The 17,962-nt window shown below is 37.2% G+C and overlaps 1 protein-coding gene across 4 annotated transcripts in view; it reads right to left on the minus strand.

Moving 5' to 3' along the window:
* The window catches only part of THRA (thyroid hormone receptor alpha), a 1,750,892-nt gene that overhangs the window by 63,917 nt on the left and 1,669,013 nt on the right, over nucleotides 1-17,962 (minus strand). For all 4 annotated transcript variants that reach the window (XM_044055032.1, XM_044055030.1, XM_044055029.1 and 1 more), the window contains 2 exons: nucleotides 16,120-16,267; nucleotides 5,768-5,973 (listed from right to left, as the gene is read on the minus strand). In XM_044055032.1, the coding sequence (XP_043910967.1) occupies nucleotides 5,768-5,973; nucleotides 16,120-16,267 (354 nt within the window). The remainder of the gene's footprint in view (nucleotides 1-5,767; nucleotides 5,974-16,119; nucleotides 16,268-17,962) is intronic.

Raw genomic sequence — 17,962 nt, forward strand, 5'->3', positions numbered from 1 at the left:
GATAACTGCACACTGATCAATGAGTGGATTAGAGCTCTCCCAGTGCGAAAACTTTAATTTTGAAAGGAAAGTCAGTAAAAGCAATCAAATTGGATACAATTCTTTTATTTGCTTAGTATTCACACTGTGTGGATGCCAGCAAATAATTCTGGACAAACGTAATCCAGAAAATAAGTGAAAACTCTAGCTGGGCTGAATATTGCACATGTTCAGCAAAAAGCAGTTCATGTTTCAGCACTGGTACAACAAATGGTTTACAGTAGTTTAGTGGAAAAAATAAGTTAAATGATCTCGGAAGTGAAACACTGAAAGAATGTATACAGTCAAATAAGAAAAGGCTGAGGAAAATAGAAGCTATTCAGATAAGCTGACAAAACTGCAAAAATCAGAGGCTGAAATGGAAAAAAAAGGCTGGCTGGCTGGCTAAACATGAGTCTTTTCAATAAGAGGCATTTCAAAATATACTAGACTTAGAAGACAGAGAATGCAGAGAAATCTGAAATGTTCTGCTGTACCAGAGAAACTGAAAGGAACAGACTGTAATAATTTTATGAAAATACAAATAATCAGTTGGACTAGAGTTCCACAACAGGATTTATTAACTGAAAGGACGATCATATATATTCTCCAAACCTGCCCATTAGAAAGAAGCTAAGACCTATATTAGTAAAAGTACAATCATACTAGCAGAAAGAGTTGCTCTTGACAAAATTGTGGAACAAAGGAAAAGTATTAAAATTTGGGAAAGTGATTATTCACCGTGCACCAGGCAGAATACTAGCATGTTTATACCAGCGATCAGGGACCGTCAAGAGGGAGATGTGAGATTCAAGCTGCTGTATTCAGCTGTTTTCATAATGTTTTTTTTCTCCCCTTGGGGGATCAAAGACATTTTTGATGCAGAACAGGCTACAAAGGAAATAAACAAGTTTATTCAACAAAGATTAAGCTAGAAAGCAGAAGAGGACTCTGCTTCTCATTCTTCTTATAATGACAAAGCCCGTCGCAGAGAGATTTTATCAGTGAAACCTCTTCTCTTGTTTTAAAGCTTTAACAACAGAAAACAAAAGAGGAGCTCACTAGAAGAATTGGGAGTACTTTGGATTTGAAACAGAGATGGATGTTGGGAGATGGATATGATCAGGAGAACAACACTGCAAAACTAGTGAATAAATGGAAGGTTGTGTTTTCTAGATAACAGCTTCATTGTTAGTCTCCTTAGTAGATGCTCACACCATATAGATCTAGTCTTAACTAACTTGCCCTGCCTGCTGTTTAGCCATACCTTCGCAGACCTTGTCTTAAGGGTGGGAGGTTGGCATAATGGTTAAGGTGTTTACCTTACAGACACAAGGTGTAGGGTTTAATTCTCACATGGGGCAATTGGCTAGGCTTAAAATGGCCCACAAGGGCACATAGCCTAGTACTAATCTATGAACCTATGAACTATCACCCCTACTTGCTGCTTAGTCCAACAAGTATTCCCTTCTCTAGTTAAATCAGATCAGTTAGTTATCACCTTCTGCTTTATGACCCACCTCCATAGCCACAGTAAACCAGCTACACTCAGAGACTTCAGCAAAACAAATTATTAAATTTTACCTACCTTTTCAAAAAGCATAAATGCTCCGGTCACCCCAAATCCCTGAACACTGACATCTGATCCTACCCATGAAATTCTAAGACATAGGAAATCACTGTAGAGAAAATGTCATAAGTAAAACAATAAACAGCAAATATCAAATCTGGTGGCATACAGGATAATAACATTATATAGCAAAGCAAGAAATGTGAGCTCCTAGACTTTATATGAACATTGCCTCATTCCAGCTTATAATTAAATTAGTAAGGAACTTAAGAATAATATGAGAATCACCAAGGCTGCCTATAAGCATAAGTTAGTCACCAACACTAAAGGCAACCATAAGGTCTTTTTAGCTATACATGTAAAATACAAAATAACACCCTGCAGTGCTCTAAACCTATAGTAAATGGTACTAAATTTAAATTGCACTATCCACATAGACTAAGAGTCCATAACTAACAGCTTGGCTAATTAATTCAGCTCTAATTTCACTCCACCTACTAAAACTTGTCATCAATATTGAATAAGTTTCAACTTCCATCTTTGAGTATATGGAAACTTTCAATAATTTTGTTGTTAATAATTTCAAATATAAGTTGAGATCTAAATTTACTTGCCAGTCTAAATTTACAGTCTATCTTGCAAAGTGCAAGCAGTGTGATGCGTTTTTGTATTGGAAAAATGGAACGTAAACTTCGAGAGAGAGTGTACGAACACCAGTATGCCATAAATAAAGGTAAAATGGATAATGCATTAGCAAAGCATGTACATACCTCACACGGCCATAGTTTTGCATATATGGCAATAGACCAAGTAAAGATACCTCCGAGAGGGGGCCCGATACCAATTCTTTTAGAAGAATTGGAATTAACATGGCAAATCAGACTTGATGCATACAGATTGCCAGGGTTGAATGATATATGTTCAGTTAGCTGTATTTTAAAAGATAGAAATATGTGTAGGTAGTTTACTTGTTTTATAGTATACAGTGGTAATTGTGGTCAAATATCTTGTTGAACCATACTATTAGGTACTTTAGAACATGAAAAGCTGTATATTTAAGGAAATGGTCATCATATACATTTTTTTATGATTTTATATATAATGGTACAGATGGATACATCATATATATATATATATATATATATATATATATTTATAATTTATAAGTATCATATCCAGGGTTATTTTTAAAATGTTATAATATGGTGTACTTAGTACAATGACATTTTTAAATTGTGTTTTTGATTAAACTGAGTGGGTTGTCATTTTAATGTACTACATCTTTAAAGTGTGGACAGCAGAATAATTATACAATTGTGATGTTACTAGTAACACTAATTTAAACTTGTAGTGTTTCTAATTACAAGGTCTTCTGAGGAAGTTTGCTTTAGTGCAAACGAAAAGCGTTTGTATTAGTGTACCTACATTGTGCTTAAATATTTGGATTATACAGCTTATCGTATCCTGCAATAAACGTGCAATAAACCCTTTATAGTGTACCTTGGTCCGGCTTTTCGTCAGTCGTTTTGGTTCCATCTTTGAGGCCAGATAACTTGAACAGCTACTTATTAGTATGCTTAAAGAATCACCTAGCCAAATATTTCCCAAATATCTTCAACGTCTCTATATAGGATACGTACCTGAAACATAGAGAAACACCACAGTCAACCAGCCCTGTAAGGGCAGCCTTCTCCATTGATCCAGGTAACCAAAACCTTATCCATCTCACTAGCTGTAGTTGTAGCATTGTGGAATGAGCTATTGTAGAACAAATAGGTAAGGACACACAAGGACTGCCGACTCTAGACTGTTCAGAGTTCAGCTTTGTCAGGGGGAGGTCTTGTCTCCTTATTGTTGTTAGCTTCTTTGAAAATGTCACCAAAACTGAAGATGAAGGATGTCCCATCCACTCTGCTTGTCTGAACTTTGCTAAAGCATTCAATCCCACTCCACACTCTGGCATCATAAGTAAGCTAACTTAATTTCAATCTCTCTTAACTTGCTGGATTGCAAACTGGCTATCAAATAAACCACATTCAATCAGAATAAATGGTGCACCTCCAAAAACAAAATATAAGTAGTAGTACCTTTGAAGGGTATGTCCAGGGCACTCACTTCTTTGGAAGCTATTTCTCTAAAGTACTGGTAGATGCTAAAAACCTACAGGAACCTAAATTCTCAGATGACCAAAAATGAAGAATCCTAAAAGCCCCCTCAGATTCTCTATTACATCAACAATGCCTCGATCACACTAATAGCTGGTACTCTAGTCATGGTCTCACTGTAAAAGCAAAGAAATGTAGCATATAGTCACTTCTGGTAAAACTAGTGTTCCTGTACAGAATCACATATTTGGAATTCTCCTTATGACTGACACTGTGATCAGGGACTTAGGAACCTACTCTAACAATGAGCTGTCCTTAAATCAGCATATTCCAATACTGACAGAAAATACCTGTAACATTTTCATCTCATCTGCTGTGGGTTCTCAACCAGAAACCAAGCCGTCCTAATTGTCCTTCACTCTGCACTCATTCACCCCATCATGACATACAAGCCCAAGAACCACTCTTATTTGAACAGATTAAAATCACTCTCCTTATTTTCTGTGACCTCCAGACTCGTGAGATGATTTATACCTTGCCTTCCAGTCTATGTCAAACCATTCTCTGTGACCTCCTTTTCCTCAAAAAAGGTCTTCGACTATGATCTTTTCAAAGGAAGCTCTACTGCTTGTCGCTGGTCAGCTAATTGACACTCAAAATGTTGACCTTAACAACATCCTATCACAGTAGCTAGGCTTGGAGAAGAACAAGAAGGTACATGTTGCACTGTCCTTATATTGGAGAGCAGGAGGGCTCACCCTACAGTAAAAAAAAGTATGCTTTTTTTTATTTGCATACTGGCAATGTTGCTGTTCTGACAAGACACCTCTCAAGATTTTAGATGTTTTGGTTCAAATAGTCATGTGTTCATTAAATGAGACATGTTATTCACTGTGGACTAATTTCAAAGACCTAGTTCTACACCAAAATATTAAGACATTCCAATTCTGAGATAAAGTAATCACCTACGAAACAAGCTTCTCCTGCACATCAGGAAGTATACAACCCTACCCAGCAACATTCTAACTTCAATTATTTCAATTATGAGAATGGATGGGATCCTGTAAATTCATCCCAGGAGTCATCGATAATATTGTTAGTGGATGGGATCCTGTAATTCATCGAAGGATCCCACTGGTTACACAGTTGTAGCTATGCCAAATTAAACATTATGAAATCTAAAACCTCTCTAACCTTCTTCCACTTCTCTTTCCCTTCATTTTCTTGAAATATTCCATAGTTGCTTTTCGCCTAGCATAATCTAAGCAGAACATTTTCTATCTACAGCTCCCAAATTAACTGTATCTACTAACATCATCTTCTGAAGCATTATCTCACCTTTAAGGGTTATTTTGTGGCACTGCTGCCTAAGCCTGCAATGACTGACTTATTGCTGCCTTTTTACAAAATGACGAGGCTATTTTCTTTGGATTTTTTAAACAGGCTTGATTGCTGATAGTGGGGGACATGCCAAATTGACATCTACAAAAAAATGCTGATCACATGACTTCAACAGCCACACAGGAAAACTAGCCAACAACAATCTTCTCTTCAATGATCAAAATTCAGTAAAGTTAAATGCTGAATAAAAAGATAAAAGTTCATATATGTTGCAACATTAGGAGATGTGTGCTTTTTCAAGCAGCAAAGACAAAGCAACAGGTCTTGGCTGTTAAGATAGACTGGAAGTTCAAGCAGGAGGCAGCCTTAGGTCGACTACAGTGCCTTCCTCCTTCAGCTGGAACATTTTTTTTTGTAAAGTCAAGGTGGATTGAGGCAACAATCACTGACAAACATCAAGGAAGTTATCCTTGCCATCAAAATAATGTCAAAATCATGTCAACATGGCTTATATGTCCGATTAAAAGACACACGTCTATTATGTAATCTCAAACAAAAAATCTAAATGTTTATAACTAAAAAAAATAAATAAACGGGTAAATTCCTACATAAAAGACAAAAGCAAAAACGCAGTTCTTTGCAATAAAATGTCAAGCAAGTTAAAAACATAATAAAAATAAGCCCCTACAGATGCATTAATTCTACACAGGTGATAAAGGTGAAGTCAACACACCAGAAATTTTCGTTTTTGTTTCCACTGATGCCCTTGAGCATTGGTGCTCTGGTGTGCCTCAGTAACGATTCGGATTAGCTCCCACTCATCAGAACTGGGCTCTGGACGGTGTTGCAGTGACTTTACCATCTCCTCCTTGCGTCGTTTCTCCCGATTCTCTTCTATCAACTTCCTCTTTGCTACCCGTTTGGTATCATCCAGAACCACTGAAAGATCATCAGAACAGAATAATTGTTCAGTCAGAGGTCATGTTTGCCCACTAAACAAATCTTGCCAAACTCCAAAACTGACTGTGTCAAAATTCTGTATGAAAGTTTTCAAATGAATACTGTAAGTCAAGAATTTTCTTTTAACATGCATAAAAAACATTCTGATTTATTTTTCATTAACTTTTTGACACTTTCTCAGATTTTAAAGGGTGCTGCTGGGAAAAAATGTATAGTTTTACTGCTGTCAGTCTTAAGAATGAGTCAAAAGTTACACATGGTGTACCAAGGATTCAAGGTTTTATATACATAAAATTTATTTGCTGACTCAATATTTTAAATTATGAGGAATGTATGAGCATTTTCCGTCCAGCAACCATAGCCTTTTGATTACAACACATCAAAAACCTCATAACAATATAAATGTTTGCATATATTGTGCATAATCCTTTCATAACACAAGGATGGTACTTTTTATATGATAAAATCACTCAACTTGCAGAATTGTTGTACTGCTGTGCTGTTTACTTGTGTTGCAACATAACTGATCATATACCAGACCTCACAACAGAGTGAGTAAAGGTGCGAGTGCTATGAGAAACAACCCTCTAAAAAGTTAGCACATCTGCTTGAGATTTAAGTTTTAAAAATGTTAAAACATTTTTAATTGTAAAATACACAGAAATGAAGAAATCACCACTCCCTCCCTTAATTTTTTCTTCCAAATTTACAACGATAAATAACATGAGTAAAATCCATGAACTATAGAGCATAATACCTGGCACAACAGTTAGCGGGAACGTGTACATCTCAAGCTGTACAAGAATAATTACGGCCTCTTGAGCTTCAGTCTCAAGCTCATAATTATTTAAAGTAAGATTTCCTGAATAAGTGCTGTCACGCTGTTCTCCTTTACAATATATGAGCCTCTATGTCAAATACTTAGAATAGCGACTGGCCGCTTTGCTGCAGCTCTCCAGCTACTACTGCATTTTCAAAAACAAATTTAAATATTTTTTCTGAGTTTATGCTTAAACATAAAATACATACTATTTTGTGTTCAATGCAATCAACAAAGCATACAAAATAACATATAAGCCAAACTTCATCCTTTTGTATACAAGTACAAGCAGTTCTGGAAAAGTTCATTTTCTGCATTGGATGATTGCAAATGGCTTGGCTAAACTGGCACATTTATGCAAAACCGACGAATCAGAGATCAAGGGATAGCTGAAAGCATTAAGGAATATAGCAATAACCAACTCTGTGCCGTGGTGTACTGAATATTTACCCACAGCTGGCTTTGTGTAATCACTTGGGCATTTGTATGATGGCTCCATGGTGGTCTTCCGCTTTTGTTGGCTATCCTGCAGCTTTTTTTGATGTACAGCACATGCCAGCATATGGAACTTATGTTCCCACTCTTAAGCAGTACGTCAGTGCTTTGGAGAGGAAGCAATGGAGAAAGAAAGATCTCCGTTGTTTCCTTTTTTTTAAAAGTAAGGTTGACATTTGGATACTTTAGAAGTATGAGAGAAAAGGGATGGAGAAAATACAAAGGAAATCAGGTACATTTCTTTAGTTTCGAATAACATACCTGATTTTCCTGGTATTTTCTTTGTGCTGTTTCTCTTGTACCTCCCAACTGTCTGGATTTCTAGTTTTATTATTATTATTTTTTTATGGTGAAAAAAACTTAAAAGAGTTATAGCATATAGTAATGGAAAAAAGTCCGGGTGACTGGACTTCTTTCCATTGGTATATGCTCGATTTACAACAGGCACACTGGTTGGGCTGACCAATCAGCCTGCTTGTTTATGAATGTTAATGGGCAGTCATTGTATAATACTTGATAAAAAATGTTCCTGGAACTGGTTTCAGTCGGCTAAATATGACACATCGGCCATGTGAAAACGATCTTTATTCAACAAAATCAATATCAATATATCAATGTTTAAAGTTGTTGTTGTGTCTTTTGGCTATTCCCGGTTAGGGGTCGCCACAGCGGAACTCCGGTCCGCTAATGATTGGCAGTAGATTTTTACGTGCCGAGTTGCCAGCTCTGACACACAACCTTCAACGAAGGTATGCCCATTCATGCATGTCTCCACACAGAAGACGCTCTAGCTGAGAATCGAACAAGACAACGTCTTACTGTGAGGCGACAACGCTACCGCAGCATCACCACCGCAGTGTATATCAATATTTAAAGTGTTTTCTTTTTTCTTTTTTTTTTTTTGTTGGAACAGCAAATTTTTTTCCATTGGAAAAAAAATCGCTGTTCTGACAGTTCGACATTGGAAGCTTTCACTTACATAGGGTTGATTAATCACTGTTCTCTTTTTTAAGCGTTTGGTGATGTAATATAGACCTAATTACTTTAACTCTACTTTTCTGAGCATACTAAATCACCTTGCTCCTACCAGAATAGTAAGATCAAAGTCCAGCTATGCCCCCTGGCTCACCAAAAGTACTCACATTCTACTAAAACACAGAGATAAGGCATGGGAAGTATGACTTTACAACAAAACTAACACAAACAGACAAATATATCTCGAACTAAGAAACAAGGCCAAAAAAACAAGTAAGAATGGACAAGAAAATTCACTACTCAGACAGCCAAGCTAAACACAAATCTACCCCTCAAAAATTCTGGGCAGTCATCAATAGAATCCTTCAACCAGGAAAAAACAGTACTCCACCCCCAAATATTGATACCATCACAGACGATACTCCCACTCAGTTTAACCAATACTTCATCAAATCCACTCTAAACCTCACAAACACCTGTCCCCCCACAACATATCGTAATCCCAATAAACCAACAATAGATTAAAAATGCTTTTCTCTACAACCAGTACCAACCAAAACAATTTATAACTACTTGACAAAACTTAAACTCACAACCCGAGCAGACGATAAACTCCCAGCAGAATACCTCAAAAATCTCAGTCAAATCCATCTCTTACCTTGTCTCCCTATTAATAAATAATCAATCTCTGAACAATGCATCCCGACCCTCTGGAAAATCCACACATAATACTTCATAAAGGTGGCAACTCAACCGAACCATCGAATTACCAATCAATTGTCATACTATTCCCCCCTGTCAAAAATTCAAGAGAAATGCACACATTCCCAAATTCTAAAAAACTCCTAACTAATAATCTCCTGGCCAACATGCAACATAGTTTTCGGCCCAATCATAGCACCATCACAGCTCATATTAACTTTTCTAACACTGTAAATCAACAATGGAACAATGGTAACCTGGTCTCCCCTATCTTTCTTGATCTCTCCAAGGAATTCAACACAATCTCCCATTCCAAACTCCTAAATGCATTCTCAAAACTCAAACTAAGTAACTCCACACTATTATAGTTCAGAAACTATCTATCTAACTGTCACAAGCTGTAAAATGGCAAAACATTCTATCTCCTCTCCTCTCAGTTATCCTTGGACCTCTGCTCTTCACCATATTTACCAGTGACCTTCACAAAGCCACCCTCCATACCAGTCTGGTCCACTATGCGGACAACTCCATACTAATCTGCTCGGCCCCCTCTCTTCAACATCTGCAGAAAATTACCCAAGAATCCCTTACTGCCATAGAAATGTGGTTATCTGACTCACAACTAATAAACCTACAAAACACAACTAATGCTATTTCATCCCTCTAAAGCCACAGACCCCATTCTCCCATTTAAAATAATCTCCTCTAACAATATCCCCATCTCACCAGTCTCACAAACCAAACTATAAGGAAAATTCGACAAACATACAGCTCAAACAATAATAAAAGTCCATAAAACTATCGGCACCCTCTACAAATGCAAAAACTACCTAATAAAATAACAGTAGCGCCACCATCGCAAAAAAACACCTACTCTCTACAATTCTCTATACTTTCCCCATACTTGTTGCTGTTGTTTTTCTTTTGGCTTTTCCCGGTTAAGGGTCGCCACAGCGGAACTCTGGTCCGCTAATAATTGGCAGTAGATTTTTATGGTGCCGAGTTACCAGCCCGGCGCCCAACCTTCAACGAAGGCACACCCATTCACACATGTCTTTCGAACACCACTTGACCGCGGGGAGGACATGCAAACTCCACACAGAAGGTGCTCCAGCCAAGAATTGAACGGAAGAGCCTCTTGCTGTGAGGCGACAATGCTACTGCTGCACCACCGAGGAATTATGCTTTTCCCATACTAACTAACCTAAACAAGGGAGACTTAAACAAATTAACCAGCTGTTATAACAAAAATGCAAAGTTTGCTACTGACTCAGCTTTCAGGACCCACCATTGTCTAGCCCTCAAACAACTATCCTGGCTGGAATTACAAAACTTAGTGACCTAGAACCAGCTTACAGTTGCTCATCAGGTCCTATACCACCACAAAAAAAAAAAAAACTCCAGCTCTACAAGGTCTACTAAACCACTACACTAATAATTGTCTTCTAAGATCCACCAACAAAACGCTAGTTGAAATATTCAAAAGCAGGAATTGTTCAGGTGACTCCCTGTACTCTAGTGCCACTGCAAAAATATGGAATGCCCTTCCTCTAGAAATCTGGATCCTGGATAATAAGCACAACTTTAAAAACCTTCTCCAGTCCTACTTAACTAGCTCTTGGAAGTGTACGTGCTCAGACCAAGGATAACCTCCCACTAGATCAAATATCTTACTGTACCCCAAATACCTCACAAAGGCAACTGCTCATATTCTGTATATATTCACCCAGATACTAGTTTTGTCTGTTTGTCAAGTGTTTCACTTGATCTTACAATTATTCCTTAACGGGACAGAAGGGTTTATTTCCCTCTAATTACTTTCTCCTTGAATTTCTATGAAGGATTTCTTACGCATATCTTGCAGGTATATTTTTTATGTATATCTGTATGGGTATGTTAAGGTATTGCTAATCTTGTACTGTATGATGCTTTTCTCAGAGGATAATATTCCATGCATATTTTGCATGTAAATATTTTACTCTACCAAGACAATGCAAGTATTACAGCATTACAGAAGTGCTGCATTCTAGGCATAGCTCTCAGCAAATCAGGGACAGATCTCAACAGAATCAGGGAGAAATCCAGAAATAATCAGGGACCTTTTAAATATTAGTACTAGTCACTTGAGACAGCGACAGAATAAGAGAATGCGAATGAGGGTACAATTTCTGAAGTTAAGTCTTAACTCTAATTATTGTCATTTTTTATTGTGTAATTCACAACATTTTTACCAAAATACACCAGTTTTAGGAGGGATTAAGAGGGACAGAGCTAAAATCTGAGCCAAAACCAGGAACTGCTTCACTCAGTATTTATGCAATATTTGTGCTACCTTCTGATCATTACAGACTACCTTACTATAACAGTGTGAACAAACCAGATTTATTTTTTTTAATGTAGCTTTGCACACCGACTTACCCTGATTCCTTCTTACTACATGAAATGGTCTCCCTTCAGGAGTCCCCTGTTTCTGATTCCTTCTTGGCTAGGCTGCTTATACTAACTGGAACACAGCTGCTTACTTAGTTAAATTGTGTCTGAAACCGATATGTCCCAGATGTTATCATCACAATTGCTGCCAATATGCTGTTTTCTCTCCAGTAACAGAACAGCATCAGTAGCAAGAAAACAGGAAACTTCAAAAGGAAGAGGAGGCCCAGCCCAGATAATGTCTACAGTAGCAGAGACTTCCTGTGTAGACTGGGTGTGCAAAATGGTTCGTTTTTCATGTTTACAAACTAAGTATACTTTTCCCCCAAAAGAAGCAGCAGTTATCTGTCAAAGAAACTGTATTAACAGAAGGATAACTACAGTGCTTACTTAATTTGCCCTCATTATCTTCACAGTATGTAACTATATATATGATATATATATATATATATATATATATATATATACACACACACACACACACACACACACACACACACACACACACACACACACACACAAGCATATATAAACTCTGCTAAAAAAAATGTGAAGGTTTGCCGAGTGGGACCTGGCAATGTACCCAGTACCCTCCCTGCGTAGTCTTGTGTTTAGTGGCAAAGTGGCAAAGCTTCACCAGCATTCCAAAGGGACCCCTCTTATCAACAACCATGGAACAGGTATACAGAAGCCTGTGGTGCACTTCAGTGGGTCAATCACACGACCACCTCCATCCTGGTCTGTCTGCTGGTCAATTGAGTCTTGTATCTGATGGTCTTGCACTTAATTACTTCATTTACATTTTGAAGACTTAAAAATCCCAGTGGAATGAAATATGCATATGATCAGGAAGACAACGAAACATTCAGTATTAAGTTATCCTCTCCAGGCAGTGGCTAGAATGAGTTCTTGTGAATCAGTCTGCTATCCCAGTTAACAAAACTTACCAACTAACTAAACTAAATAAAGTATGGTGAATAATGAACAATAAATAATAATAATAACATCCCTTTCACTGTGATGTAGGAACTGCAACACAAATGCATCAGTCCTAATTTAATATTGATTTATAATGTCATATTGGTGTATTGGGTATACTGACCTCTTGATTAAACAAGCACATTTTCATTGAACAATAGCAATATTTTGCAATTTTCCATGGAAAGCATTTATAGCACCTTGCATTCCCATGACCCATGTAATATTGATAACTCCACAGTTTAATTTTGGTTTCCCAGCTGATGTCATTATTTTCCTACAAGCAATTATATTGCACTCGCCTAAGGAGACTGATATAATTAACAGTTTAAATATTGTAAAGGACTACATGAGAGCTCTATCGCTCCGTTACTGAAATGGACACACCTGACATTTTTTTTTCTTTTTACTAACTACTAGAGTTGGATCATGCTGAAATGATACTGCAGGCAGTGTAATGGATCAAGCCCCTCCCTGTGTCCCTGCTCTCCCCCCATCACCCTCAACCCCCACCATCCCCACACAGCAACCATTCCAGTGTAGGATTGCCACCTTTTCAAATGCCCAAAGTGGGACTTTTTTGTAGAAATGTGAGGCTTTGCAGAACAAACCATACCCGCAGTCAATGCAAGGACATATCTTCAACTTTTTACTAAAATAAAAGCATATTCTTGCAGCATTTGAGTTGCTTTTTCTGTTTCATATAAAGCTTAGGTATTTCATCTACAAATAATTGTTTTTTCCACAGGACACAAGTGCCGAAATAGGGACTGTCCTGCACAAAGAGGTACAGGTGGTACCCCTATTCCAGTGTCCCATTACTTGCCTATCTCTCCTGAAGTACCATAAAACACTGTGGCACAGCTTAGAAGGTCTAGGAAAGTAGTGTTTACACATTATGAATAGCTGTGAAGTAAATTAAGAGTTTGTGTTCTTTGTTATGATCAGATTGACTTGGTTGCAATTATTTGTCTAAAATCATAAGACGGTTGATTGAAGTGCGGTTGTATAACTGCAATGTTATGTTTTTAGATTGCATTTGCAGTTTATGATATTCATTTGATATGTGAAGAGGCTGTGATGTACTAACAGGCACTGATAGTTTGCAAGAGTTGTTAGAAATGTGTGGGATATAATAACAGAAATGTTTAAGTATTAAGTTGTTTATCAGCATTCTGTATATGTTTATTTATGTAATATTATGCTGGAGATATTAAGTATTTGTTTGTTTATCTGCATTTTGCATAGGCTTGTTTCAGTATTTATTTACGTAGACTGGTTGTTTGATATGTGTTCAAGTTGATTGTCTGATGAATTAAGTTATTTTGGGTTTGTGTTTTAATTGAGAAGTTATTGTTTTCTATTGGCATTTGTGGTAGTAATCTTTAAAGAAAAAATATATAGTTATGGGTAGTAACGGCATATATGTGTACAAATAAAAATGATATTCATAGAGAATCAATTATATTCCTTTAGAATGGCTATGTTTTACCACTAGATAAAGAAATAGTAAACTGTTAACTATGCTTTTTTATGGAGTCTTACGTTTACTTTTAGATGCAGATGTAAGGATAAGGTTTTCATGTAAAGGCATACCCACTGCATTTCTATTGATGAATCAGTGTTGTGTGTTTGTGTAATGGTATTTTAGTTTGTTAAGGAGTATTTGTTTTATCATATTTTTCTTTGACAAACGTTACATTTTAGTGAAGTGTGTTTGTTAGAAGTGGGTGGGACACTGAAGTCCATATACATATAGATATAAGGGGCAGTCAGGGATGGGGGTGGAAGAGAAGTGATGTGGGACACCAATCAGCTCTGTGGGAGCCAATCAATGTGATCGTGCATGCCAGCACATACTGGTCAGCTCAGTGGTGAAGCATATAACTTAAGTATTGCATATAATCGTAAATAATGCCCTGTTAAAATGACCTGTTTCACTGTGATATTACTACAGGGACTAAAACAGAAGCAATGGTAGAATACAGGTATGTCTGGGATCTGACTCATTGGACATCAGTACAGTCTCTCCTGAGTTTTTTTTTTTTTTTTTTGATTAGGGATTTAATGTCATGCACTGCTTGCTTTCCCTTTTATTCACCAAGCCTGTTACCTTTAGTGTGTGTGTGTGTGTGTGTGTGTATGTGTGTGTGTGTGTGTGTGTGTGTGTGTGTGTGTGTGTGTGTGTATGTGTGTGTGACAGCTTGAATGCAAATGTGTGTGGGACAATGCAGTGTGAGCTGAAGTGAACATTTTTGATCATTATGACAGAAAATGTTTGTTTAAAATCCTTGCAGGTGGGGTGATAAGGACAGTGTAAATGTGGGAGGTGATAAATGAAGCATTATGAAGAGGTGCTTATTTCTTGGGGGGGGGGGGCAGCATGTACTGCTTTTCAGTAGCCAGCATTTGGAGGACTGGCAATAAAACAATAGTCATCTACTTGTATGACAAATACAATTAAATGAGGTGCACTGTACTGTCGCACAATATGTGCATGCCGCAGCACAACTTCTAGCCTGAATTAAAAGGATATGCATTTGACTGCAGCAAACTTTTCTGGTTCAGCACCACCTGCTAAGGTTCCAAAACACACATTCTAACAATAAGTCCTGGTACATAAGGTAACTAAGCCAAAAGCACTCACTAGTCGAGCTACAGAGTGTAACATTAATAAAGAAGTGCAGACAAAGAACACAGTAACATTTATACATACTGTGACAACAGAGTATGCATATATATAACTGTGGACCTGTGAAGTAGTAAGACCCACCATACATAATGAATACATTGCTGTATGCAATTTAACCATGACTTCCATATTGCTTGGCAGGATTGGCATCATTTTGAGCCATACTTTCTTATTTATCTGCTACTTAAATGGACAAAGGAAGCAATATTAAAAAGGCCTGCTCAGCTACAACAGAACACAATTAATTTCTGTTTAGTAAGAAAATAAGTAAAGGTTAATCAAAAATCCAGACATTTAAAACATTCATATCCACCAGGTTCACAATCAAATTATGTTGCATATGTAAATAAAATAACATGACAAATCTATTTTAAATAAAAATACAAGAAGGAGTCAGCAAAGCTAGACTCTTCACTTTGTAATACCTTAAACCTCCTGTAGTGGAAGCCCTTGGGATATATGCAAACAACCCCCTAAGGACATATCAGGGTTTTCAGTTGCATGGCTTTTGAAAGCCAATAATGTTTTTACTTTTACTTTTTTTTAAGTCTTTACTGGTGCATTCATGCCAGTAAAGCCAAATTCTACTATAGCCCATGGACTTCTACTACAAGAAGTTTAAGGTATTACACAGCGAAGATTCTAGCTTTGCTGGGTCCTTCTTGTAGCTTTTACTACATGGTTTGCTTATGTGACCTTTTACCACTTGGTTTGTTTTAAATAAAAAAAAAGATATTAAACTAATTTGAATTATTTCACCAGTCTTTTTAATATACTTCTTCACATTGCCTCTGACTGCTCTTTCAACTACCTTCAAGGAGCAAATACTTATATTCAGGCTGTAATCAGCTCTGTGATACCAGAACAATTTTAATTTTAAAAATAACTACCTGTTTCTTATCAGCAATCTAGCCTGAAAGTAGCACAACATTTTTTATCAGACATTTTGCACCTCCTTAAGGCCAGCAACAACATTCTTTTTATCTAATATTTTTTATCCCCCTTAAGCCCAAGTAAAAATATAGTTCCTTACAGTCCATGGCCATGCCGACTGAAATGCATTTCTTAAATCGACATAACTGGCACTGATTGCGGGTGATTTTATCAATGATACAGCAGCCATCATATTTGCACGAGTATGAAGGATGGAGGTTCTTCTGGATTGTTCTTCTGAAGAATCCCTAAGAAATAAATAAATAAATAAATAAATAAAAAAGCAGTTTAACTTCCAGTTACACATTTTCAGGAGAACAGAAGCACATGGTAACTTTCTGAAAACATTATCACTTACAAATTGCATACATAGAATAATGCAAAAAAAGTCAAAAAAATAAAATGTTTTATAACAGACTGTATCGCAGCATAAGGCAAAAGAAAGCATAAGTTGTTGCATCTATAAAGCCGATGGCAGAAACAGGTCAAGAATTTCCAAAATTATTTCCTCCTCTGGATATAGTTCTGTTTTCCACTCTAGTGGGGATAGTCTATCTCACAGACTGGTTACCCAACTGCTACATAACAAATATCAGTTTTAACGGTATAGCTAGTTACATTTTCTGTTTTAAAATTATATTTTTGGTATATGTAGTCGATTACTGGTATGCAGAAAAAGGAATTCAAACGTGGCTGCCTCTTCAGACATGTTGACAACCAAGAGACCAATGAAGCTAAAAAATTAGCCTTGCAATTCTCCCTTTATTTACAGACTCTGTCTTTGACAGACTGACTTGTGTAAATAGTGAGGCTGGAAACTTGACCTTATAATTCTCCATTTATTTACATGCTGTGGATGTGCAGAATGACTTGTGTGCACTAGAGGGCACTGTGGACCTTTCCAGCGCATAACACTATCCGATCTGGCAGTATGTCCAGTACTTCCTCTCAAGTTGGCAGCACTAGCAACAGCCCATCATATGCAGAAACAATGAGTAAGAAGGACATAATTCCCGCTCCTTCCCAGTCAATAAACAGTTGGAATATGTCACTTGTGGATGGGAGGATTATTATAGCTATAAGGAATAAGAGCAGATATTTGAAGAACTGGTTAATGTGGGGAATGTTTGTTATATGTTCATTTGAAGTTCAGGTTACAGATCAGAAGAAAAAAATCTGTATCAGTAAATGAGAATGTAAGAAATAAGCAGGGCTGGATGCTTATCCCAGCATGACTGGTATGTCTGGTATTTGTTAGCTTCAACTATGGTGAAGGCTGGATAGTGAAAGTATGACATAGTGACTGAAGCAAAATGTGCTGGGAACAAAGGCCTACAACATGTACACATACACTTTTTTGAAGCTGATGAACCACTAGATGCGTTTCAAATGACCTTTGCAGACAGTTGCCATACATTTCTAAGTGGTATGTTTATATACAAGTATCTTCAGATATATCTCAGTGAATTTTAAAATAATTAGTTTTACTTTCACAATTTTATTTTGCAGTTCTTGCCCATAAATACTGCCCAATATAACAGCTTTTATAAGCTACGTCCCCTTAGGTTTCTGGATTTACACTGCTGATTATGTTGGGATGTGGTCAGCAATGTTATCAGTGAACTATGAGCAAGATTCAGAGAATTTCCCTCTGCCCACACTAAGTGCCCAATGCAGGTTGGGCAAATATTGCAATGGCGAGAAACACCAATTCAGAGATAAGGTAAAGCCACACAAAGAAACTCTGCATTAGTGACTCATTACCACGTCTTTGAACTGAGCACAGACGCTCAGACCTGAGCATACTAGTGTGCACCCCACAATGCAAACACACAAGCATACTTCCAGACATACACAGACAGACAGACACACACACACACACACACACACACACACACACACACACACACACACACACACACACACACGCACACAATTTGTCA

The sequence above is a fragment of the Protopterus annectens genome, chromosome 13.part0 (genome assembly GCF_019279795.1).
Source record: "Protopterus annectens isolate FY-2018-M chromosome 13.part0, PAN1.0, whole genome shotgun sequence".
In the NCBI taxonomy this organism is placed as follows: domain Eukaryota; kingdom Metazoa; phylum Chordata; order Ceratodontiformes; family Protopteridae; genus Protopterus; species Protopterus annectens.